General features: G+C 42.5%; 1 protein-coding gene across 3 annotated transcripts in view; it reads right to left on the bottom strand.

Annotated features, from left to right (window-relative positions):
- The window catches only part of TEAD1 (TEA domain transcription factor 1), a 100,784-nt gene that overhangs the window by 29,297 nt on the left and 45,318 nt on the right, over window positions 1-26,169 (bottom strand). The window contains exons 2-7 of one of the 3 annotated variants that reach the window (XM_009635649.2): window positions 13,182-13,246; window positions 10,387-10,449; window positions 10,236-10,298; window positions 1,678-1,689; window positions 359-493; window positions 121-167 (exon numbers count right to left, since the gene is read on the bottom strand). In XM_009635649.2, the coding sequence (XP_009633944.1) occupies window positions 121-167; window positions 359-493; window positions 1,678-1,689; window positions 10,236-10,298; window positions 10,387-10,449; window positions 13,182-13,246 (385 nt within the window). The remainder of the gene's footprint in view (window positions 1-120; window positions 168-358; window positions 494-1,677; window positions 1,690-10,235; window positions 10,299-10,386; window positions 10,450-13,181; window positions 13,247-26,169) is intronic. The other 2 variants (XM_009635650.2, XM_009635651.2) reach the window with 2 other exon arrangements.

Here is a 26,169-nt window from a genome sequence, read left to right as displayed (position 1 = left end):
ACAATTTCCTCATTTTTAAAAAAATTTGCAAGTTCTTGCCTCATTGATATCCTCTGGCAGCAAAGTGCACAAGCCAGCCCCACACGGCACATAGAAGCATATTTTAATTTTCAGACTTACTCTTGCGAGGATCCAGGCTGCCCCGTTTGAATCATGCCCGGCCAAAACTGAAAGAGGAAAAACAAACAGACAGACCTGCAATTTTTTTCTTTGTTGAAAGATTTTGGATATTTCTGAACAAGCATGATTCCTTTTGCAAACACAAGTGAAAGCATTAATCCATTCATTCAGCCTTAGCTTTCTACTGAACATTGTTAGAGAATACAGGGATTTTTTTGGGACTCGGCTAACAACTTACCCCAGGTGCCCCAGGAAATGTAGGACGGGGAATTCCTGGCAGGCCCAGCTTGTTGTGAATAGCAGTAGCTGAGACTATCTGAGCTGATGACATTGCTGCCATGTGCTGGAGTGCTTTGTCCTTTGCTGTCTGATCCTTTAATATGACAATTACACGGAGTCTTAAAACATTTGGCACAACAAATGATGTTAAAGAACTGCAGCTACAAGCACATAACTAAAAACTTAAAAAGCCACACAGAAAATGCAAAAATAGCAAACCATGCAGGAAAAAAAAAAACAACACTCAAACTACCTCAAGGCAAAACCTCCTCTCAGACATGCATGGTAGACCTGAATTCTCACAGTCTGCTCTGCCAACACGCAGGAAGCTCTGGGAGAGCAAACTACTGCCCGCTTGTTTATCTGGGCAAATTCTGCTGATTTTAAATCAGGCTGAGCTAAACACGGTCTGCTGCTAAGGCTCTGCCTGCAGGACAGGGAGCGCTGAGATTTGAGCTCTATCATTTAGATCTAAGAGAAGTTTGCCTTTTGTATTACAATGTAAAGTGAGAACACAGAACTGCGACTGACTCGCAAACAATGACAGATTTTTCTTCATGCTTACGGGTTTAGAAACATTTTGGGTTCTGTTTTATGAAAAGTATTTTAGAAGTTAGATAACAAAAATGTAAATAACATTTTAAACTTCCAATTGTGGTATTTTACTGATTTACAGTGTTCCCAAAGAAAACAATTAGCCACAAAACTTCTGCTGTTTTCAAGCATACAGGAACAAGTTTAGGAAAAGATGGGTGGTTATCGATTACTTGTATTAGAGCAGCGCTTAGAGTCCTAGTCACTGCCAATCATGTATGATCACAGCATAGAAAAGGAAAGCCTCTTAATGCAACAGAGTTAACTAAGTGGATATCTTAGGTCAGGTAAAAGAAGTAAACAACAGACTGTTACTATCTGGTAAAGTGGGGTTCCTCATCCAGAAGTACTGTATTAATAAGTGCTAATACTTAGGTACGTGACTTAGAATGAAGGAACACAAGCAAGTATTAAGCAAGTATTTGGTTTTTTCTTTTTCTCTTTTTATTTTACAAGCAAAGTAGCAAGCATGCTGGCAAGAGATGCATGCTCTTATATATGATATATGACTTTGCACATATGCTCCCTCTAAAGCTTATATGTAGTAGTACTATAGGTGAGCAGTTTCTTCCTTTGAATAGCTCCTTTAGAAACAGCACAGGCTGAAAGTACAGGAAAAGCTAGCCAAAAATTCTGCCAAGCACAGCTAAGGTACATAATACTTGGTTTAGTTAAAATACTTACCATGCTTGTTACCTGGATACAACAACAAACAGTTTATTAAAATGCTTGTGTAGAATAGCAGATTCTTAGCAAAATATGAACAAAATAGTAAGAGACAAAGGAAGAGCAGTTTGCTCAACATTAAATATCAGGTTTAAACAAACGTATTATTTTCACCTCGGGACTGATTCATTAAAAGGAAGAAAAAAATAAAAGGGATAAAAAACTAACAACAAAACACTGGGGGGAAATAAACCCCGCCTCCCTCCGTGAAAGCTGCAGACACTGAATGAAGGGGATTGCTGCTGAGCTTGCTTCCCTGAGCTGCGCAAGGAGCCCCTGCGGGTGCCTCTGCGGGATGCAGCCCGGGAGAGCGGCAGGTGGAGCAGGGGAGTAGCTGCTCCAGCAGCATCCCCCCTCTGCACCTCACAGGATGCGAGCCTGAAGTGCAACCCGCAGTATCACCTGCGGACTCACCTGCACTGCCTCCCGCACTGCAACACTGGACCCTGCTTTCTGACCTGTCCCACCCTCAGGACCACCTTACTGTGCATCTACAGAGCAGCTTCTGGAGGCAGGGGGACATGCTATCCATCACCACATGAAAAAAATGTGGTTGTTCCTCCAACTTGCAGCTTCCCCATATAACCACAACCAATTCACTGGGTAAGAGCTGGAAGTCAGCTCCAGCTCTGCTGGCTACTGGCACTGACCTCTCCCTGCCCCAGGGTAGGGGGTGGGCACAGGAGGTTGGCGCAGGGCATGTTTTACTGGTTGCCTTTGGATGTCTGCAGACTACTGGACTAAAAGTGCTTTGGTGGATGTCAAGAGGTGGCAGTATCCCGAGATTCATGCAGCTCTCCAGAAAGCCAACCCCTCTGCCCTCCTGCATAGTAAGAAGGACCCTCCATCACTAAAACATGAAATGTTTTATGTCCTTAAGCAACACAGAGATGCTAGACCCACCAGACTTTTCTGTTCCCTTGCCCCCAATTTTTTTGTTAGGTGAGCTGGCTTGGAAATGCCAAACCATCCAAGTCTCACCTGCAGTCAGCTGAATCCTACCAAAACCAAACATACAGGGGATCGATATCCTGTGTGTGAAAAGCATGATTCAAAGGACATGTGTGCCTCTGGGTCCTAGTAAACTCCAAAACTATGTGAGCACTGCTTTTGTGACTGCCTTGTTATTCTCCAAACTCCTGCAGCACTACAGCCTCCTCTCCTGCACTGCCTCCTGGCTGCGGTCAGCCACGCCAGTGCCACCACGCGAGGGTGCAGCCAGTGTCTGTGCTCCTGCCCAGTTCCCAGACTCATGCTGTTCTGTTGCTATAATTGCCTGGTGGATCTAAACTAAAGGAGAATTTAAAAGTAAAAGCTTTGTTAGGGATATAAAAGTCGGTATCTGGGAGTTGCATGAACCTGCGGCAGATTACGTATCAATGACACAGTTCATCGCACCTCGCCTAAGCCACCTGAAGCCTCCAGTCCAAGGCAGATGGCTAACCTCCTCCTATTGTTAGGGCAGTAAGGACCTACAAAGTATTTCTTCCTTACCAGGCATCCAAACCAACTGGAGTGCATTACTTCCAGTAATGTTATCACTATCCAAGGACTAGAATAGGATCTGGGACACCCAACTTCTACACGGCAGTGGTTACGGCAGGTAAATCCCATCATAACAGATGAACTAAAGAAAAAATTTTGAAAATGTACACTTCCTTCAAGACCTTCTGTTCACAGAAGGAGGAACACTTACACTGTCCTGTGGAGCTCTTAGCCGCCATTAGCAGTGAGCCCGATGATCCTTAGTTTTAGGAACAGTGACAAGGATTTTTGGAGGGAGAAAACATCTTTTGTTTCATGGCATGAGAAGGGATATGTCTTCCTTCTTGCCAGTTGCTGCTTTTCACCCCAGAATGTTCTACATTTTGTGGTGGCCATTCATCTCCTCCTCTTTGACTTACTACGTTTTCAGGAGTATGTCAAGAAAGCAAAAATATGTAGGATGACAGCTCAGAAATACAGTCTTTGCCATAGGACTAGTCTTGAGGAGTTTCAGTGACTCCTACAAAGTTTCTCAACGGTGACAAATCTGCCAGCTCCACTGGACATCAATTGACTCAGGCCAACCCACATCAATGGGAAGTTTCACCTTTTGTAGGCTTAGGAACCTCTGCATAGCTGGAACATCAGTTTTACTCAAAGAGCTGTTAACATCACATTCAAACATTAAAGAAATAAAATTAAAAATCAAATACAAATACATAGGAGGTCCTGACTTCCATTGGCAAAAAAGCCCCTTCAGCTCCAGGAACGTTTTGGAGAGCTGCAAGGTGGTGGCCCATGCTTGTATAATCAGGCAGACCTTGTAGTCTTCAAAAACAAATCGGAAAGCCACATTTTAAAGCTGTTTATTTAAATTGAAATATTAGCTTGTCTGCCACTTAAAAAAAATAAGTATATGTTGGGGTTTTTTTACACCGTAATGGAGAGAGCTCATAACCAGGAGGGAATGAGTCTTTCTACCTATCACTGCAACGCGGCTGCTTCTGGGATGAAACTTGGTAACTGATTAATAACACACAATGGTATTACATCACAGTTTAGGCAGCAAGAAAAGTAATATATCCAATTAAAACGGCAGGGGTAATTTACACAGGCAGATTACAGTAATTACCCAGGTTGGAATTTGGCCAGGACAAATGGGTTAACAACCCTACTCTAAACAGGAACGTTGTGGGATTTTTAATGACCACAAATAGTTAGGACTTTGATTTCCTATCTTGTCCAAGACAGAAGGGGTTTGGTTTTGCTCTCACTTGTGCTGCTGTGTAAAGCTGGAATAAATCCTTTAGGGTCAATGAGGTTTACCCTGATGTATGTAAAACAAAAGTTTGGCCCAGTGTTCTAGGGAGTCCTGTGCTGAGGTCCAGCAGAGGCTTGGGGGGACAGTATCTCCTACTGAATCATTAAATCCTGCTGGAGCTTAAGGTATTCCTTGGATAGGTCCCATCTGGCCCTGACCTGGCTTGACCCTACTTAATTTATGAGCTCTGATGGGATTGCTGCTGCCCAGGAATGACACTGTAGTAAGTAACAGACTGCACTCTTAGACTGCTGCCTTCCCCTCCCCTTGTAAAAGTCTCCTGTGCTGTGGTTCGTAATTAGTAATGAATGTTACCGAGGTGGATTTAGAGTACAATCAGTGGCAATCTGGTCTAGTTCCACTAAACCCCTAAAATGTCATCACTGTAATGGAGATCAGGATCTGCCTCATGTTTTAGCCAACTGCTTCTGGCTGCAGTTGCAAACGCTTTCTTTTTGGAAGGCGTAAGTGCTAAGAGTCTAATGCAAAGAGACTATATAACTTTTAATGAATCAGGCCCTTGAGGTTTACTTTTCACCCATTAGTTTCGGAATGCAAAATACATAGTTAAATTAGATAATAATAATTCCCCAGTATCATCCAATTATAAAACTTAATATCTATAAAAGCCCCACATGAAACAAGAGTTCTACATGACAAGCACAAAAGGATTTGTGCTTGACTTTCTTTAATCCAACATAAACAGAAGAATAATTCAATCAATCAGTTCAAACAAGTTCTACAGCAAAAAATAAAAACTGTTATGCTAGAATGATAAATGGGGCTTTGAATACCACGTTATCTATGACTTTGGGGAAAAAAATCTAAGACAGCATGAGGAAAAGTAAGCACAACAGAACACAGTATTAATCCAAGAAGCCCTAAAACCTGTACCAATAGTTAAAATACAAAACTTTTTTTGTAGGGAAAAAAATGACATAAGAGTAGAAACAACAATTTGCTGACAAAATGGATATTACAGTAACACTAACATAAAATAGATTCCTAATAAGCAATTTTGCAGATGTTATTTCTGCTCAGATCTCATATTAATTCAAATAACCTTTGCAATAATTAGCTGTAGCTCAAAAAGATAAACAAATCATGAAAATATACAATTGTTCTGGACAAAAGATAGAGAGCACTTCAGTGTTTCTAGCCCTGATCTCCAATTTGCTTATTATTAGAGAAGACAGGAGTAAATACAAAAGCTGGCTATTTCAGCCAGGCAATAGCTAATGCCAAGAAGAGAATGCGCATTCAAAGCTGTCCCAACTTGCTGCCTAATGAGTAGCAATTAATCCATCTTATTGTATTTCAAAATGCTGAAGACTCCATTCACATCAAAGGGAATTTTTCAAGGCTTTTATCATTGTTCATTTAAAAAGTATAGAGCTATCTTTAGCATTTTATAATTGACAACAATATTTTCTTTTTATCCCTCACTACAGAATGTAGAATAATGGATTTTAAAACATGTAATACATGTGAACTGTAGGCATTTTAATGTTTCTTTTTGTCTCTGTCTAATTAATCTTGCAGTATGAAAAAATATCTGAAATGAAAGTCTAAGATAATGTATATCCTGCTGTGAAGACCTTTACTCTCTATGCAGAACTTCCAATCCTTCTTTTCTCCTGAATGGACAGAAGTGACTTTGGCTCCCTGTCAGTGCAAAGGTGGGAAATGCTGCAACCTAACACTATGGACTGGTGTATTTGACATGGAAGTACAACATCAGAGCGTAAAAATTCTGCTTTGCCTCCTCCAGTCCCCGCATGAGAGGAAATGTCACGAAGAGGAGCCGCCTTTCAGATCTGCCTCCAAGGACAGCTTTATCTGAGCTTCTCTTTCCATTTTCATGAGACAAAATTTCTCTAACTTCTTCAGGAAGATTTTAATAACCTCAGAAAATTAAGATTAAAATCTCCATAATAAGAGTATTTTCCTCCTGTAAAAAGAATTCCAAGGTACAACATCCCTGGAAGGCTCATGGGACATTCTCTACTGGTGGTCTTGAAATGCAGCAATAGCATTTATGTGCAAAACTTCTCTTTTTGCAGGCTGTAAGGATCCATCTGTCCAGAGCAACTGTAGCCACTTATCATCAAAGGAAAGGGACTTTGCTGGACCAAGCAGACTTCATGGCATGCAGGTGAGATTTCAATCTATTAGGTAAGCTTCAGTAATACTCTATCCAATGCCATGGGTGCAGATAGCTCTGAAATCTTTCCATCCATTTGGAATTTTGCAGAAGACAAACACAGAAAGATTCACCCAAGTCCTCTCCTCACCATGAGTAGGATTCAGACCCAGAAGAGACAGAAAATTCTCTTGGTATAAAATAAACTCAGCAGGTGCTTGGGGAACAAGTTATTTATTATACCCTTTGTCAAAGTAAGAGACCAGGAACTGAGGTCAACGGGACAGATCAGCCACATCCCAGAAGATCAATAAGAAATGGCATTATGAAGAAAACCGCTAGCAATGGATGTCAGCTGGGGGACAAGAGCCTCTGTGCCATGCCCTGCAGTCCTCAAGTGCCTGCCTGTAACTATTTCAGCTAAAGCAGCACTGGCACTCAGGGAACCACCGGCTTCTCTGCAATGCCCTGCCCCGTGTACACGTGGGAGGTGCACAGAAGGGACGTCTGGTGGCAAGAGGAAGAAACACGGGAGATGGAGATGGCCTCGGGTCAGAGCTGACTAAACTCGTAGCTATGGACTGGCATGAGGGATCTCTGCATCAATCCATAGAGTGCTTGCCCTTCATGCTGTAGGTAGGAAACTTGACATGAGATGCATGCGGGTTTTTTAAATAGTAACTGCTCCCCTGGATGCCACCAATTAATCACAGGTTATACAGAGTAATTGCACATGCCAGCTCATTGTTAAAAGGGCAAGACTGGCCTGGGTCAGAATCATTGCTTCCCTTGGCTATCTGCTTCTTGGACATCCCTTCACCAGTAAAACACAGGTAGCATGCACTCCAGGAGAACAAGAGCCCATCATCTTCCTGAGGAGGTTCATGGAGAAATCCAGGCTGCTGCCAAAATGGCCCCCATTGAAACAATGGGTACTTGTAGATGCCAAAACGTATTAACTTTGTCTTACTTTCACATCGGTGATATCCTTCTCAGGCAGTTTTCAAAGGACACAAAACCATACAGATGGTTCAATGCAGGAATAATAAGAAAAATGAGCAGTAGCGCTAACAAAATGTCTGGAGCACCAAGGTTCCTTCTCAGGTCCAAAACCAGTGGTTTCTCCCACTTCTAGGAAGCAATTGCATCTCCCTGGCAGAAAAAGCGGTGCCTCTTTTTCTCATAAAAGCAGCTCCCTTACGGCACCTTCTTGCATCAAAGTTTCATCTCTTCCATGTGGTGAGAAAAAGGTCTGCGGGAGGCTGCAACTTCTCTGGAAGAGGCCTGGGCAAGAGGGCTGATGTCATGCCATGACAACTTGTTCACTGAGACCAAGAATGGCAAGAAAAAGAGGAGGGAGACGGGCAGAGCCTGGCTGCTCCGCCCTTTCTGGTCACCCCTCTGTCTGGAGGCTGGGGAGGAGTCACCAGGGCTGTGTCGGGGCTGCCAGGGCAGCTAAATCTTGGGGGCAGCATGAGTACCCAGGAGCAGGGGCAGGAGGAGCAGCCCAGGACCCACTGGCCAGCAAGACCCGCTGGTGAAGGGCTGGTGTGGCTTTTGCTGCCAGCGATGCCTGGAGGTTGGCAAGGCCAGGGGCCAGCAAACCTCTGTCACCAGTGTACACACTGGCCTCACCGTGGAGTCATAGAGAGTTGAAGCAAATGCCCCTGCAGATTATTGAGGGCGAGGAGGTGGGAGGCTTTTCCTGAAGCAATCAATTCCTTGCAGCAAAATGGCGGCTCCCCTACTTCCTACTCAGCTCTGGGTGAGCTGTAACCCACTGATGGGTGGGAAGAAGCAGCAAGGTCTGAAGCCTTACAAAATATTTGGTTGCCCTAACAGTTCTTTCCTTCTTCAGGTGGCTCCTTAAAACGAAAAATCCTTCTGGATCTCTATTTACCGCAAATGGCATCTAGGCTAGAGGTCTCAAATATTACTTGTATTTAGCTAGCTTCTTTGGAAAGCTTCAATAAAAATCAGACAGCAGGTGCAGTACTTAAAAATATTTTTTGCTTTATAAGCGTCTTCATATTTTAAGCTATTTTGGGCATTCAGAAAGGGAAGTATTTTAGAACAGTAAATCCAGTATTTCTGTTAGGCTCCTAGGCCTGCATTTTGGTATCTAAGCGGGCTTCCTGATTTTTGCAGCCCTGAGCGCTCACCAGTCCTATAAAACTCCCTGAGAGCTGCTCGTGCTGAGCACCTCTGAAAGTAAGGCCACCTATTTACATACTTAATTTTAGGCATCAAGGATTGACAATTTAAGCTTAAAATGCTACATATCTCTGTATTATTGCACCCTCGGTTAAAAAGCAGTATGTTTAAGCTGTCTTAGTCGTTCTTTACAAACCCCAACTGCTCAGCCAGTGCAGCTAAAAAGCCAGCCACCAACAGCCATACAAGCTTGCCAGCATGCTGCCCACTGCGGACGAAAAACCCAGTGCTTCTGTCAAGGAGGCCTGTTACAAAGCCAGGCTGTTATTTATATGCTGCGGTTCCAGGATCGTGGTAAGCATCCGCAGTGCTCACCGCTTAGTATTGTGAAATTACTTTCTGAAACATTTTGCTTTTCAGCTAGAACAAAAACGTGATTTGTTCTCATCTGGGGGAATAAAAAAAAAATTGACAAAAAGAAAAAAGGAGGGAAGTAAAAGATTTAAAAGTTCCTTTGCTCTTTATTAAAAAGAAAAAATCAACAGCAAAAACTGCAAAAGCCCCTCTTCCACTTTTAAGCAATGTGAAAACAAAACAAAAAGGGTCCCAAGATCTCCGCTGGAAAACTTGAAAATACAAGCAATCCAAGAAACCCCTATTAAGCATTTCCAAGAGTTTCTTTTTAGCCTTAGAATATATTCTATGGAAACCAGGGAAAATGGGGACATATACAATTCATCGCGTCAGATTAAGCAAACATACTTAATATTCCCTGAACAGGACTCCGACTGAGGCTCTCCAAAGATTAAATGTCAATAATTTAATTTAAAAAAAAATAAAATTCAGGGAATCTTGTAAATAGTACATAACTTGAGGTGATACTAGATTGTACTCTAGAAACACCTTATAGTTAGAGCAATCTCGATAAACTGTGCTCTCTGGCACTTGGAATAAATGATCTATTTTAAGTATTCTTGATAGTGTTTCAAAAGCACAGACAAAAAACATTTGGGAACGGAAAACAATTACCCCAATTACCCCTCTGGAAAAAGCAAAAAAGAAAAAGCGTCTACACAACTGCATAAAAACCCTGTGTATTTAAATACACTCCTAGCACTCAACTGTTAAAAAAAAAAAAAAAATAGACTAATGACTAATGGGTTAAAAATCAGGTTTAGGTGCTGAGCTGTTACAAAGAGTAGTTCACTTCGCATTTGGACAGTGTTAAAACAACGTTTTTAATGTGGATGCTAGTGCAGAAACCGGAGATTAAACACAAAGAGACGCAGACAGCTACCACATGCAGGAAAACGAGGTTACAGGCACGGCAGCACCAGGCGCTCGCCCATCACCGCGGGGAGGAGGAAGGGACAGGCATAGCAACCACAAGCCCAAAAGCAGAAAAGCGCATACCTTCAGCTTGGAATGAAAATCACGAGATTTCCTTCTGGCAAGAACCTGAATGTGACTAGACACCTGCAGGGTAGGGGAAGGGAGGAAACAAAGGAAAAGCCTGTAACCATGGAGATGAAAAGCCCCCTACAACTGGGCAAGCCAAACGTACCTTAATGGCGGCTTGAATTTCTCGAACTTTCTTTCTTGCTAAGACCTGTATGTGACTAGACACCTACATTGTTCAGGTTTATAGGGGAAAAAAAAAAAACAACAAACAAAAGAAAAACAAAAAGCAAATCAAATTTAAAATGTCTATTTTTGTTTTTAAAAAATAACTTTTCTGAAGGGAGGAAGTTATTTGCATCTTCATTAAGCTCTGCTGTTAAAGATACCACATTCCCAGCCAGATACCAAGCTCTTAGCACCGAGGCTTAACAATATAGGTCATCACTGCAGTGACGTGATTAAGGAAAAAAGAAAGAAGAAAAAAAAAAAAAAGAAGTGTAACCCACCAGGTTGTGCATTCAGCTACAAGATAGAAGACACAGTTCGTAGTTGGACGCAGCCCACGTGCTTTGGTACCGATCCCATCCATGGCCAGGCCCTGTGCTCTCGCGCTGGGAGCCGACAGGATTTCTACCCCATCTGCTGGGGATGCAGATGCCCACACTGACCATTTGCCACTAGGCTCAAGACATAAGTTGGCACCGAGAAGTTTTATCCATTATTTATTGTGTTCTAAAGCTCCAATGAGGAGCCTCAGGCTGCATTTTAACCCCACTGAAACACTCTAAATTCTGGAACAAACAATAAAACACTGGCACAACATAGGTCCCTGAACCTGTGCTGCCTTCCTCGGTAATCTCAGCATCAAATCTGCCCACAAAACAGTCATGCAAGTGGGGACCAGTAACTTGACATCAGCTTGAGCGATGTCCAGGTTTGGCCCATTGTCATTACATTTTGTTAAATTTGTGTAAACCCAGTCCTGCACTAGACCAGCTATTGGTCAGAAGTTGTTGCCTGTGCAGGGAAGGGTCTGGGCCCAGATTCACATTCCTATTTACTCAGACATGTACAGAAATCCGTGCTATGATGATGAGGGTTTAATGATGCTGCCTGGCATCGCTCAGTAGTGCTCAGCATCCTACAGCTCTCTGTGTGAAGGTTTAAAACCTGAAGTAAAAACTGCTAAAGAGAAATCTCTTCTTTTTATTTGACCCAGGGCATGCCATATCAAGTGTTGTACATTTTTCCTAAGTTAGTTACAATTCCTGTCTGGGAAAGAACAAAGCAAAAGAAAAGCAGAAACAAAGCTTGATTTTCTCCCTCTGTAAGAGTATTCCATGACAATAGTACCAAAAAGCCTGTATTTTTAGTAGGGAAGCAAACAGTAATGCATAAATGAGCACAGCCCCTCAAGGCCCCCTTCAGAGACTTCTTCAGGAAGCAGCTCAGGAACCAGTTTGCAGTAATTCACAGCTATACTATTGCTTACTAAGCAATTTTGTAGTCAAACATGTAGACCAAGTTTTCACACATGTTCATTTTTTTTGCTTTCAGTGGGATATTAGTGGTGTTAAAGGTTATACAAGAAGCACAACTGTAACGTTTAATTGCTCAGTTGAAACACAAGAGTAACAACAATCAAACTTTATTCTAAACAGTCTAAATTGATTTATGAATCGCTATAGAGGGATGTACAAGTACGGAGGCAGAACATTGCCATATGTAAGCCATCACAGGATCTAGCCCCGAGATCTGCATTTTGACTCCTGATGCAACTTTAAGATCCCAGCGTAATCCCCAACTACAGGAGCTCGCATGGGCATAGCAGGGAAGAACTTGGGACTTTGTCTTTTGTTTCAGATTTCTTTGCCAATCTTTTGTGTGTTCCTTCTCCACGTGCTGCAGTTTCTCTCCTTTCTCATGTCTTTTTTCATCCCCTGTACATACGTTTTCTTCCTAACTGACAAAGGACACCACCCAGGGCAAAATATTACCCCGTCCAAAGTGGCGTAAATCTGAGCGCTGGCAGCAGGCCATCTTTGTGCATGCTGACTCAGCGTCACCTTTCCCTGCATTACAAAACACACATAGCATGTAAGTGTATGAGCCTCTGCCTTCTCCTTTGTCATGCATATGGATGGGGAGAAGGGGAATCTGGCTCTTGATGTTAGAGAAAGCGAGGGGACTCAGCGATTTGCTAAGCATCTTGAAAGAGCGCAAGGGTTTGGTAACCACCGCATAAACTACAGAGTGTGTGCCTTCTGTGAGGCTGCTGATCACTGTGGGTATTATAAATTAAAGGATTTAGTCACATGAGATAAGTTAACGGTTATGTGATAATCATCTGAAAAGGGCTTAAGACTGGTTAGAGGTTTATTCTGACTCTTTGATGAACGAAATCTTACTGTGGTCACAGACCAGGAGCCCGAAGGCTCTTAGGCGATTTTTTAAATTATTTTTTCATCCGGTAGCAAGTACTGCCCGTGAGCTAAGATACTAATTAGGATCAGTCCTGCTAGATAGTTTTTATTTATTTACCTCTCACATCTAAGGATCATAACCTTTATTATACAGGTGAGTTGGTTGGACTTTTAGAAATTCCATTATTCACCATCTTAAAATAATTATTATATTCTCTGATTGTCCGTATAGAGAAATAAGGCACAATGCTTTATGCTTCTGCTTCAACTTTTGAATTTTTTTCCCCAAATACAGAGGATAATAGCTTCATGTACACATAGGTTAATAAAAAATGCATCCTCAAGCCGCCACTGAAATGATGCCCAACATAAAAACTCCAGAGTTTTGAGTATTTTCTAAATAGCGTGTATTTAATCTGAACAGAGAAGTCAATACATCATCTCATCAGAGCTGAAGCACAGACAGCCACTGCAGCCAAAAATGCCATGTTTTGTCATTCACTGACATGCATACTTCCCCACTGGGTTATTTTACCTGCTTCCTGGTCCGTGTCTTCCCTGTTCGAAGTTTGATGTATCTGGCTATCAATTCATTCCTACCTGAAACAAAGAAGAATTCATTATAAGGGATGAGCAGCATCACATCCATAAACATCATCAAAATATCACATTTAAACATGGGTTCCATGCATGCGAGTCTTATGTTTTCTTACATCTACTCCACCTTTCCTTTGCAAACTATTAATCAGTATTGTTCATATCATTGTTCATCAACATTTCTCTTCCCTCTCATTAACAGACATTTCACGTTCCACGTGAACCATGTGCAGAGGGCTATGGGTTCAGTGTTTTCCCACTGAAGTCCTGCAGCTCTTTGCAGGCAGAGAGGCACCTCCTTGGTCAGCGGTGGTGCCCAAGCTAATCTCCTGCTGGATAACCCCCCCATCCTGGGGGCTGACACAAGGTCCGGGCTCCTCTGGTTTTGCTTCTGACTGTGCTGGGTGGCGTTTGCCCCCTTCAGCCCATCTGGACCCTTGCTGAGAGGAGCAGCTGCCCTTGAGAAGGTCGTGTGGCACCTGAGCCGAAGTGCTTATCACCCAGATGTTGAGGTTTTGCATCAGCTTTTCTCCAGGTTTTAATTCCACGAGGAGGACAGCAAAATCTATCCTTCCTGCCAGGAAGCACTCTGCCCCTGCTGCAGTGGGGCCGATCAACACGGTGGTTTGTTATTTAGAGCTCTATTTCTCTTGGAAATGTGTAGTATTTCCAAGTTTATAAAATGGCTATTTTACTCTTTTTCAGTCACACATTATGCACATAATACACACTAACATTTTCTTTCCAAATAATTTCCTTCCTAAATATTGCTGACATCGAAGATAACACGGTTTTATGTGGTGGCCTGTTTATTTTCACTGCATATTTTGTTACTTCTCCATGAGTTGTACTAACTTAAATATACTTGTTCAACAAGTCCTAAGTTATGGAGTCATTTGCATTCAGCGCAAGGGATAAGTAGCCTCTGTGTAGAAAATTAAAAAACTGATTTAGTAGCAAGCTGAAAATGGGAAGGTTAAGAAAATAACTTGTCACCCACCAACATACATAGCTGGGGAGTGCAGAAAGTTATTGTATCAGCCAGGGACTCAGGCTCTTTCAGTCTGATGTGAGGAGGAGACAGGGAAGTTTTGGAGTAACATGCCTATGTCTGAAGGCTATTTTGTTGACTGGAAGTTTGAACACAATTAGTCAAAGTGGACCTTCATTTTCCCTTTTCCTTCTGTCTTCCCCTCTGAGCCTTATTTTACACCCTTTGTATCAAATGTCTCACAGATCCTGTCTCTTCCATGGTTGGTTTGCTAAATGGGTACTAGAATATGAAATATCAACATGCTTCAGAGTAGAGCTGTGTTTTCTCCGATTCCCTTTTTGTTTTGGTCCGGACTGTGCCCCAGCTTTCCTGCCACGCACCACTGTAATGGTGATGTGAGGTTTGTAACTCTTCAGCAGGTCTCTTCAGGACAAACTTCAAGAGGTAAATTTTATGTGAGCAAACAGTTGCACAAGCAAGCAACATTTCTGCACACAAATGAGGGATTTCTGTATACAAAAGGAGCAGCTAGTAATCTAATTTCAAGCAAAGACCTTGTCTTTTGGCTGGACAGCAGTTCTGCAGCCTGTCGTGCCTGCAAGGTACTTGCCATTTGCAGTGAATAAGAGCCTTTGTGTTCATGAGGTGAAAACAGGGAATGCTCAATCTCTTTATCTCTCTGTTCTCATGCTCCTTCTCATCATCCAAACAGTTCATTTCAAATACGGAGAATTAGTTTTCATAGTGGCGGCTGTCCCCCTATGTCCTTATGCTGTAACAGAACCTACCTCACAGTGACAGGACTGCAAATTCATTTGCAGGTGTTGGGCATGGATAGAAATGGAGCTGCTCTACTCTTCATTAATATTAGAAGGAAAAGTTCTACAGTGGAAAAATATCATACAGTTTGGGAAAAGGAACCGACAGAGAGGTTGAAAGCCTGACGCCACGGCAATGAGAAGGGAGAGGAAAAGGTATACAATGATGGCACATCATACTAAATGTACTTTGGACAAGAGTTTTCCAAAACCTTCTTGCTTGGTACTTTTTACGCCTCTGCAGTGTCCCTTCAATGAGTACTAGGCTAGCAGACCGTAAAGAAGTGCACAAAAATTAAAAGAAAACCAAGAAGATGCATTTCACCACCTGCCAATGGGGAGCCTGAAGGGGTAGTAGCCTGCAATAGCAGCCCTCTGTGATCCAGTGAGATTCAGAGATCATCATATTCCCGCAATCACTGGTATGATAGGTGGTCTGAACATTTTCATATTTCTAAATGCACATTTTGATTTAATTGGGGAACGTCCCCCCTCCAGAAAGTACCTTCTTTGCATATCTTTAAGTACATGCATACATTAAGACCCAGAATAGTTTTTTGGTGCAAAAAGCATTGTCAGATTGTCCTTAGCAGCAGCTGGTGACTCCACAAGGTCAATGACTCTATAAGGTGATGTAAAGGATGCGTTGTCTTCTCTTGTCCCTCTGTCTGCACTGAAGGTGTTTCAGATACATGGTCACAGCACAGGTCACTCCAGCCATCCCTTGCCCATTAACACAGTCCTATGCAGCCGTCAGCTGTGGCTGAGGAAGAGTTAAACCTTCTCATGGTTTCACAGCTTTCCTCCCAGTCAAGAGAGCTAAAAAACTATTTTTAAAGGAAAGATCAGATGCCCAGGCAGCCACTTGACAGGAAAAGCAGCTTTATAAAAAACATCAAGCACTGAAAGTCTAGACTGCATTATTCAAAATACCAGTCAAGTGCTGTCTCCAGTTGAGCCCCAGTCCATCCATGAAGTACTTTGGCTTGAATCAAGGAGGGGTTTCTCTAGCCGCTCTTAGCCTGGCAGGGGTATGACTAACAAGATTGTGGTTTTGCAAAGTGATCACTTCCCCTTAAGGTGAAGTCTAGCCGGAGCCTAGCTCAAGAAGAGTCAACAGGGTGGAATAATCTGACTTAACTCACAGGGAGGAGGAACTCTACAAGGAACCATACAAAGTGGCCAAGGCAACAGCCTTATTTTTCCTTACAGCTATGTTTTCAACACAGCAAAGAAATGCGCACCAGGTTTAGCCAGAGCAGAAGATACTGTAGTCTCATGAGGCTCACTAAATCACAATAATCTGAAAAGACATAATTTCTTTTTTGGACTACCAAAAAAACATAAACACAAACATAAGCACTGCCTGACATATACAAGATAGACTTCCCCGACTGAAAGTTTACAGCTTTATGTTATCTACCAAACACTGGTGCTCTTCTTTACCAACTCTGACAGATACTAACAGAAAAGATCTTATCTCCTGACCAGCCAGGGCCCAGAGAGGATTTTAAAGAAAGGAGGCTGAATAACCCTAAAAACACCCTTTCCTGTTCTTGGGAATGAGAAGAGTCTGAAACAAAAGGAGGCTCAAGGAGCTTCTTTAATTGGCCATTAGAAACGTTAGGGTGAAAAACAGTCATTAATAAACAGATCTGTTTTTCTCTAAGAAGAGCTCAGCTGTGGAAATACTTTCCATACACGCCCTCCCTCACGCTCCCTGTCATATATATCTGGGAAATTGCCTGGCAGAGGAGAAGAGGTCAGGTTTATGAACTGTAAGTGTTCATCTCCTCCTTCTTGTCATCCGCTATGACAGTCTCTTACTTTGAATGTTTTGGTTCAGGTATTGAAGAGAGGTGTGGGGAGGTGCCCAGTCAGATAAAACATCTTCACAGTGCAGGAATCTTTTTCCAAGGATCTTGAAAGGATCAGAGAGGACCACAACAAATATTTTATATAGGCTTCCTTTTGTGTTCTTTTTTTTTCCTTTTAAATTCAGGCTTTACCTGTCATACCCTTCTGTGTTGTCAGTGCAATTACAAACTATAATTCTCCCTGGACTGATGCTGAAGAAGAGCCATTTTACACAACAGAACGTATTTTTTTTAATCATGTCAGGAAGTAAAAAGGGGGTTCAGCTAGAAAATGGTGCAGGTGCTAGAAAACCTGCGAGGCTTCACGAGGTGCCAAAGCGTCACTGTGGCCCCTCCAGGGGAACAGCCGGGCCCCCAGGGTAGCCCTGTTCCTGCCGACCAGTGGGACACAGGTTCCCTCTGCCTTCCTAAAGTACTGCCCCATCCCTGAGGATCATCACCCTAAACAAGGGAACGTGTGGTGATCCCAGACACCTCACAGGCGGCACGGAGGACCGACATTTCTGCTGTTCTTGTTCAAAGTAAGTAGAAGCAGCTGCAAAGTGGGAAGGCTCCCACCCGCCTCACCCCAAGGGAGGCAGTTGTTGCTCTAACAGAAGGCCCTTGTGTGGGGAAGCCTCCCCCACTAACGTTATTTCCAAAACCAGCCTAAAGCAGCCAAGCATCAGCCCCTACAAAGGCCTCCATGAGGCTCCCAGGTGCCACCCTTGGTGCTGTGGGTGGGTTGAGCCCCACTTGCCCAGCATGGACAAGCCCCCTGAAGGTGAAAATCACCCCCTGGGTAAGGAGGACATAACTGGCAACCCCTTCGTGGTCCAAAACCGGCACTACCACCTCTGCGCAAGAGCCACCAGGCCACCACAGGGGGCTCTGCTGGGACCTACGTGAGCTGTGGCATGCCCCCAGACATGCCAGGTCCCTTTCCCTGGGTCCCAGCCATGGGCATTGCTGCTAAAACCCAGTCCCTGCCAGGAGTGGGGCAGCAAGCTGGTGCATCACGTCCCTGTGAAGCCACCGGCTGCGTGGCGGGCAGGCGTCTTTATTTAGAACATTAATGACACAAATTAAACCTCTGCCGTCCCAGCTCCCAGTAATAGGCACCATCCGAATGTGATAAAAATAGACAAGTGTGGGAAATCAAGCCGGTTAGCAATTTGAAAATGAACAGCTAATTTTAAAAAGTTTTCATACTCAGCAAAATAATCCAAGTAATGACCAAGTAGAAAAGCCTATTCTTTTCAGATAATGGCATACTATGAATTTCTCCAAATTCTACAAGACTGTGGCTTCAAATAGGTATTTCACGTCCTTAGCGCAAAATCTGGGAACAGACCTGCACAAACATTTAATCTCCCAGATCATGCTCATGGCCGTATTTTCACCATGGCAAAGCTTTTTAGCTGGTTTTGGTAAACTCCATTTTGGGTTGCCTCTGCTCGAAGCTGCTACGACAGCCTGGTGACCGCATAGTGCCGCCCATGTGCCCAGGGGACAAATTTGGAGAGCTAGCAGGAATTTTGCTTGATGAGAAGCCTGCTGATGAGCTTGCTGTACCTCAGGGGAGCACTCCCCTGGGACAGTCCCTGCGAGCGGCATTGAGCCCTTTGTCTCACTGCTGAGCACGGGCCAGATCCAAATCCCACCCGAAGTCGTGGGGGTCTGTGCACGGACATCGTCAGTGGGGATGGGCTGGTTCGAACATTTTTCTCCATCAGAAGGTGGCCATGGGGCCCTCGGGTGGCCAGGCTCACAGCCTGCGGAGGAAGAGCCGCTCCTTGTCTGCTCCGTTTTGCTGTCAGAATATCCGGCTTTGGGAGAGCTTGCCTAAAATTTGCCGGTGCTGCCTTCTGAAGACGCTTTAAAGCTAAATTGGCTAACAAAAAGCCTCTTGTAGATAAAAGAGCTCTGCGAGTCAACAACTGGCTAAGCAGTTTAAACCCCTAAGTAAGGCATCCTCTATTTAAACGTTATAGGCAAATCTAATTTAAGCTTTTAAAAATATTATGGGCAGGTGTTTAAGTCGTCCGCACACTGGGTTTTGCGAGGGCTTCGGAGGGGGCTGGGCGGTGCTTCCCAGGCGGGCAGCATTTTGTTCAGACAAGCTTTCTGCAGAAGGCCACGTGACATAGGCCAAATAAACAGCATCTGGGGATTTTCAATTACAGACCTTCACCCAGCATGCCTGCACTGTAATCTCTACCAGATGAGGCTCAGGCCTCACTATTTTCAATAATTCACACACTGTGTACACATAACATGACAATAAGGGCATTCATGCAACCGCCTGATTCGCACATCAAAGCTCCCAAATGGCCAGCTGTAAGCATGCTTACTGCTGAATAATTCATTCTTTTCACAGGCTTGAAAAAACGCACAGCGGGAGTTGGCAAGCTTGTGTTCTTTCCTGTGTGGTATGCTAAACTCAAATTTTGAAAGAGGTACAGCCCCACTAAAAAGAGTCAGAGATCCAACTATTTAAATGTGCATTTGCGAGCTTTCGGATGGCTGCTCACAAAAAAAAAAAAAAAAAAAAAAAAAAAAAAGCAGCGCTTCGTTTCCAAGTGGGTAGTGGAGATAAGATGAAATAGCCTACATGTTTTCTGGGGCAGGTGTTTAATAGAAACAAAATGATAAAACTGGATGGTAAAATATTTTTTACACATGTTATTCCTCACTAAGTATCTGAAATATACCAGAGGCATAATAGTTAACAAGTTCAGCAAACTTGAAATTTCCACATACTTAGCATAAATTTTCTACTATATGGCAAAGAGGGTTTTAGTTAAGACTAACACATATGAAAAAGGCAAACACAGAAACACCAGAGCTAATTCTGTAACTCCTATTTACTGTTCTCACAGATATGGGTTGAATACTAATTTCTAGATGATATTTTAACAACTCCAAATTTGCATCTGTGTCTCTGAACATTTAGCTTGCAACTGGTGAGTGCTCCAGATTTTGAAAATACTTTGGCTTTACACAACAGAACCATCATTTCCTAAAAAAAAAAAAAAGGGGGGGGGGAGAAAAAGGAAGGGTCTGCTTCATAATATCAAGTTTTCTTGACTGTCAATCACTGCCAGAACCAGCAGGATCAACTAGTCATGACCTCTCCTTATAGCAAACACATGCTGCTTACCAGCTGTGGACTGTGTTTTTTACACCCTTTTCTCTATCATTCAGAATGGCTTCCTCCTAATCACAATAATCCCAAAAGTGCTAAAACATATCAATCGTCCTTTAAGCCCTGCCTACAAAAGGCCAGCCGTCCGGCCTTTATGGGCTTGTCCAACAGCAGCTGATACTTCATTCAACTACAAATCCAATTTAGCAGTTACAAGAGGTTTAGCATCACTGGAAAAATATTGGTGTTGATCCTGCACTCTTAAGTCAGCAAATATTCCTTTGCCATATTGTTTAGCTTTTTCTGCCATATTTACACTTCTGCTGGATTTCCCTGAATGACTTCAACAACAGCATTTAACCTCTGAACTGGTAATATTTACAGTTGATCAAACAGCGATTTTTAAAATATGTTTACCGCAATTACAGAAACATAAGCCTATTTGTTTTCCAACTGGTAAAATTTTGAAAAAAAAAAAACAACCAACAACCCTAAAAACAAACACAGTCATTTAATTCAAAACCATAGAGCATACTTTATGTACTAGTTATGCAGTATGTTATTTATTATAGCCCTTTGGGCAAGTTCATGGCAATTCTTTCACTTATGTATTTTTAATTGGCAGGTGAGCCAAGGCAAACACTCCCTTGATCCCCCTCCACTCTTCTTTTCTTTTTATTTTTTTCCTCTTTAATCAGTATATGTAATGCCTTAAAGCAAAGGTGGGAGACCCTATCTAGGGAATTTACTATTCCCTAGTCCAAATCTGCAAATCTGTGGGACCACTCAACTTAGGCAGCCTTTAATAATGGGAATGTAAGGCAGGAGACAACTCCTCCAGCCCTGTGGAAGAGAACAGGAGCTGCTTTTCACTTGCTTTGTAGCAAAAATAATCAGCCTTAAACCTGCACCAAGCACAGGATTTTCATCTCTCTGCATGGGCGCTTGCCGGAGGGCCAGGGCTGCCCAGCTCACCCACAGCCAAGGATGCAGGCAGGTCTCAGACCTGCTGGAGCTTGCTGCTTAACTCTGCACTGAGTCTTTCAAGAGCTAAGGCTCTGGCTCTGAATTTAGGTAGGGACCACGCACAAAAATGGCCATCCCAGGACAGGACCAGGAGGAGACAAAGACCACAGGGTTCCTAAAATGGGTTATAAGGGTGGCCCAAGTGGTGTGTGTGTATGCAGACACACACACTCAAGATTACAATAAGCCACTTAAGTATTATTATACACAAATTAACTGCTTGCAAAGTATACTGTAACTGGGTTGCCCAAGAGGACACGGAAAAGAAAAGATCCAAGAAACAAAATAACCGAAATAATCCCTTTGGATGCTAATGAGCGAACAATTACAATGACTCATTGAAGTTCTATCATAATGATACTTCCAAAGAAAAGAACTTTCCGTGTATTGTATTAAAAACAACAACAATAAAATGATCCCAGATTGAAGCAATACCACAATTTAATTTATACAGTAAAAGGGAAATGACCTAATAGTAGCATGGAAAGATATTCTCCTCATGTCAAGTCTTAACCTTTTGGTTTTCATCCCAGCTTCAGCTGTAAAGAAAACAACAAAAAAGACCCATAGACACATCTGGTTCAAAAGTCTTCATTGACGCTAATGCAATGCATTGGATTCTGTTTGGCAGCTCTTCATACTGGGAAATATTCCACATAAACAATGTTTATTAATTTTCTTCTTCTGAGTTTTTAAAAACACAGACAGAACATATTTCAAAGAGAGAGACGAGTGATCCAGAGAGATCTCTGAATATTCATTAATTAATATTTTGTCAGTGTCAGTTGTCTCAACAAAAGAAGGTTTTATAATTTACTCTAAGCCCCATTTAATTAAAATTTAAATGTTACAAAAATACATGGAAATTTTTTGCTCCTTTGTAATTATATTATTTTCTACTTACTATAAACTGTATTTTACTGCAACCAAAAATGCATTTCAAAACAAACAGCAATTTTTAGGCTTCAGAACATACAAAGAAATCTGTATAGGAAAAAAAATCCTCAAACTTGACCTTTGCCACCTCTCTGGATCAGCTACAGATGTTTAGTAGATTATACAAAAACCTAGATGTCCTTAATCTGACATCCTTTTTTTTTTCCCCTGCTATGATAGGAACTCTTAGTAACCTATCTGCGAAGACCCCGTGTGACTTCCACATGCATATGTAATTGCTGTGTTGTTTTCCAAGGTAGTTGCGATTTTTCAGCGACATGAGCATTTCAGAAAGGAGAAGACTCTTACCCAACGCTACTGACAGCAAGTCTGGTTTGGACAGGAATCCTTCAAATACACAGACAATGGGCTGGCTGACCTGTCATGCATGATGGATGAGTTAAGGGGATTAAAACCACTATTTGCATCAGAATAGATAAAAATTAGCAAAATAGAATTTCTCAGTAGGTGGCTTCAGTTCTGTTTGTTCTCTTAGGCAAAATGAAGTTCATTTTTAAAGGAATTACGATTGTTTAAGTAACGCTCATTTGCAGAGGAGAAATTTTGGATGCCAGTTTGCTTTCTATTGTTTATTCTTTAAGAAATCCACTTTAACTATCACTACAACAGTACCCTTTCCCCCTATATTTAATATTAAAACATTACAGAACTACAATGTTCTAATCACTTTAAACTGTATGTATATCTTAATGCTTACATGTTTCTAAGCTGCATATACCCAAAAAAGTGTTTTGGATTCAGAGAGAGGTGATCAAAAGACCAAAAAAATTACTTTAAATTGTGTACTGAAGCTTCACTGAGGTTCTGAGTATGAGCCTGTGACTCAAGAACTCTAAGAGGCAGATGCTTGAAATACTGCATGTTTCTTTTGACTAGATTCATATTGCAAAAAGATGGTACTTAAAAGACTCAGAAATGGCTGCACAAAGTAACATAATGAAAGACTCGCCTTACAGAATAGCATTATATTGTTTATACAGTATAACTTTGAAAGAAATCGCTATGAACAAGTCAGTGCATAAAAGTAAGCAAACAGATGTAGAAACTCCAGGAACATCCATGGACCATCTCCCTCCACTCCTGCAGAGAGCAACCAAGATCTGTCTGTCAAACAAGAATTGTAAAAGTAATGGTGGTCCCCCCCTTTGTAATGTTCATGCATCCAACTTGCAGACAGCAAGCAGTCTCCAGAAAACCCAGCACATTTTTAAAAATCATGTCTGTGTGCTGCCAAATATGTTTTTGAACTCCTTGCCCATTTTAACAGTGGACCACAGTCAGACTGGTGATATATTCCACTATGCCCTGTAACAGCATTAATAGAGAGCAAAGCCGAGGCATTAAGGAGGTAAATTTCCTCCACTGATGACATTACAAACGGGAAAAGCTGTGACATGATTTCTCAACTCAGCATTTACTATAATGAGATTTTAAGAGAGCAGGTCACTTCTCTCGCTCAGTGATAGGGGTTCTGGCCAGATCCAGACGCTGACTAAAAACAGGCCAACGCCAGCACCCGTAGCCGGGTACAGAGTCCCACCACACAGCTCCTGGGGAGGGGGTGTACATCTTCAGGTGAGGGAGGACCCTGTGGGCTGCCTTCATTTTCAGCTCCACAGACCCTGCGCTGGCATTTCGTGCAGCTCTTTGCACAAACTGTTTATTTAGCTTATGAATTATTTTGTGTCTGTGTGCCGTGCAGTTAAGATGCTTTATTTTCACAGCAGGTGCAGAGAGGTATTTAAATTTGCATTATGTCCAGGGTATTTGGACTCAGTTTGTGTTAGATGACAGCTTCTGACAGCAGATGGGCCAAGTGGAGAAACGTTTGACCAGCATATGAAAGAGCTTGGGATACATCCAACACTAACCTTGGTTTCCAAGTTATTTCACAAGCACAAAGTAACATTTTGTGGAGATTTTATAGCTAACAATGTCGTTCTAGCTAGAGTACAATAAATATTTTGCTCCAATTATGAACCCACAAGAGAGACCCACAACATACTTGAGCTACAGGGTAAGTAATTTCTTGCAAACCTGGTCTCAAAACGTGCTTAAAATTGGGACTTTAACTCTTTTTTTAACCTAAAGAAAGACCTGACCAGGTGTGATACGAACCCGTCCAGATCAGTCACCCATTCCTGCCTCCCTGATCTCATCTGGGTCGCTGATGTTTGAACTAAAGTGGAAGAGAAGAATGATATTCCCTGCACTTCTCTAGGATCCCCAGGACACCAGCCCAAGGGGACAAAAAGCAATTTTAATTCCATCCTGAACTCAGGTATGAGAACACAACAGGCTGTTAAAGAATGGAAGATACTGCTGCTTATTTTGACATTCAGCTATGCAAGACAGCAATGAAGAGCCGAGTAATTAAATAATATCACACCATAATGTATTTTGTTTAAATTTGGAGGTGTTCCTCATAACCTACTCATTCATCAGAGTGAAAAATGCCTGTCTGACTCTTCCTGCCCCGCTGCCCCAGTCTCTAAGCCCTCCAGTGACTCCAGCAGTCCACAGTACATCCCAAGCAGCGTAAATACCATGCTGCTGATTTCATTATAATTGAAAACACCTATTTATGCCTTTCAAAATCTGCAGGATTACAGTGGGGAACCATAAGGAAATGTTGCTTTGTGTATCCACCAAATGCATTGGAGTCCTAACATTTGTAATTTTCTTTATAAATTATTTTACTTAAAGCTGGATGATGGTAGGGCTCTTTCAAAAATAATTTTTAAGGGGTAGAACATGCCAGAGAACCAAAAGAAAACTACAGTTAGTGATAATCTTTTTACCACTTATTTGTTTCTACAGTAAATCACTACTTTCTTTTGCTCCCCAGCTCATGCCTTTACGTTACATAACATTTATCCAAAAAGTGTACATTTGGATACCTTTTCTTTGTTTGTTCTGGATAAATGAGTAATGGAGTGCAGACATAGCTTCATGCATAATTCTTAATCCCACTTTCTTTAGGCCTGATGCAGTAGCAGAGAAACTTTACAGTCGGGCTGTTTTGTGGTTAAGTACCATCGACGTGGGACTGGGAGAGGAGACTGGGCTTCCAGCAGCAGCTCTGCCATGATTCCTTGTTGAATCCCTATACTCTCTTCACAGTTATAGGGGTTAGTTCTCTAAAGGTTTTTAGTTCTCTATAGATTTTTCCCGTGGTGAAAAAGGTGCGTGAAAGATCAATCCCACTTTCTACCTGATGAGCCTCCTCTCCACCCACACCCATGGCAGCACATTTAGCATACTGAACAGCCTCAGCCGCCAGTGGCTCCTAGTCCTGACAGCAACAAAGGACATTTCACAAGGAGCAGCAGGACTTCACTTCTCAGCTCCAACATGCCTCGCTGGGGGCCCAGGGCTGGCATTAGAACAGGGATAGGGGGGACATATCTCAGCGCAGTGCCCACAGCTAACATCACTAGACCCATGATGGGCACACTGGAAGGAGCCATGAGCATAGCAGCCTCATGCAGCAAAGAAGGAAAGCTTAAATACACACAGATCTGGAATTGCATACAGCATTTATTAATGCCACTTAGAGATTCTACCCCTACTGAGCTCTCAGTCTGCTCATGTGACTTTATCATCTGTTTAGTCTAACTTGCTGATATGGTAACCTGTAGTCTCCAGCACATAAAATAATTTCATTTTTCTTTTGAACGATGGCTCTTTATGCACTTTTCTCTCCCTTCTTTCAATGCTTTCTCTCTGTCTCTCTCTCACTGTTTTTTACCTTAAACAGCAAGGACAAGCAATACCAAGCCTTCCCCTTCCCCAGTTGTTTCCAGGATAACCCTCCATCTCATATTGGGTCAGCTTTAAAGATCACTGCCCTTTTGCCCAGCCCTTACCATGCAGACTGTACCCTAACAAATGCACAGGCTGTCACTCACCACAGGAAGGTTATTGTGCAGGCACCACTTCCTAATGGGCAAAGCCCTGAACAAGACTCCTGCATCTTACGTCTAGCTTGGCCAGTGGCTGGATGGATGCATCTTGCCACACAGAAAAATGCAGGATCGAGTGAGGGAGTGGTCTTGAGCTTTACCAGTGTGCAGGTGAGACAGGGCGTTAAAGTGTTAAATACTGGATAGTTGGCTTCAGCCTCC

The sequence above is a fragment of the Egretta garzetta genome, unplaced genomic scaffold, assembly GCF_000687185.1.
Source record: "Egretta garzetta isolate BGI_Z169 unplaced genomic scaffold, ASM68718v1 scaffold573, whole genome shotgun sequence".
Taxonomy (NCBI): Eukaryota; Metazoa; Chordata; class Aves; order Pelecaniformes; family Ardeidae; genus Egretta; species Egretta garzetta.
Note: the sequence above shows the minus strand (reverse complement) of the source record. Positions and strands in the feature narration are given on the sequence as shown.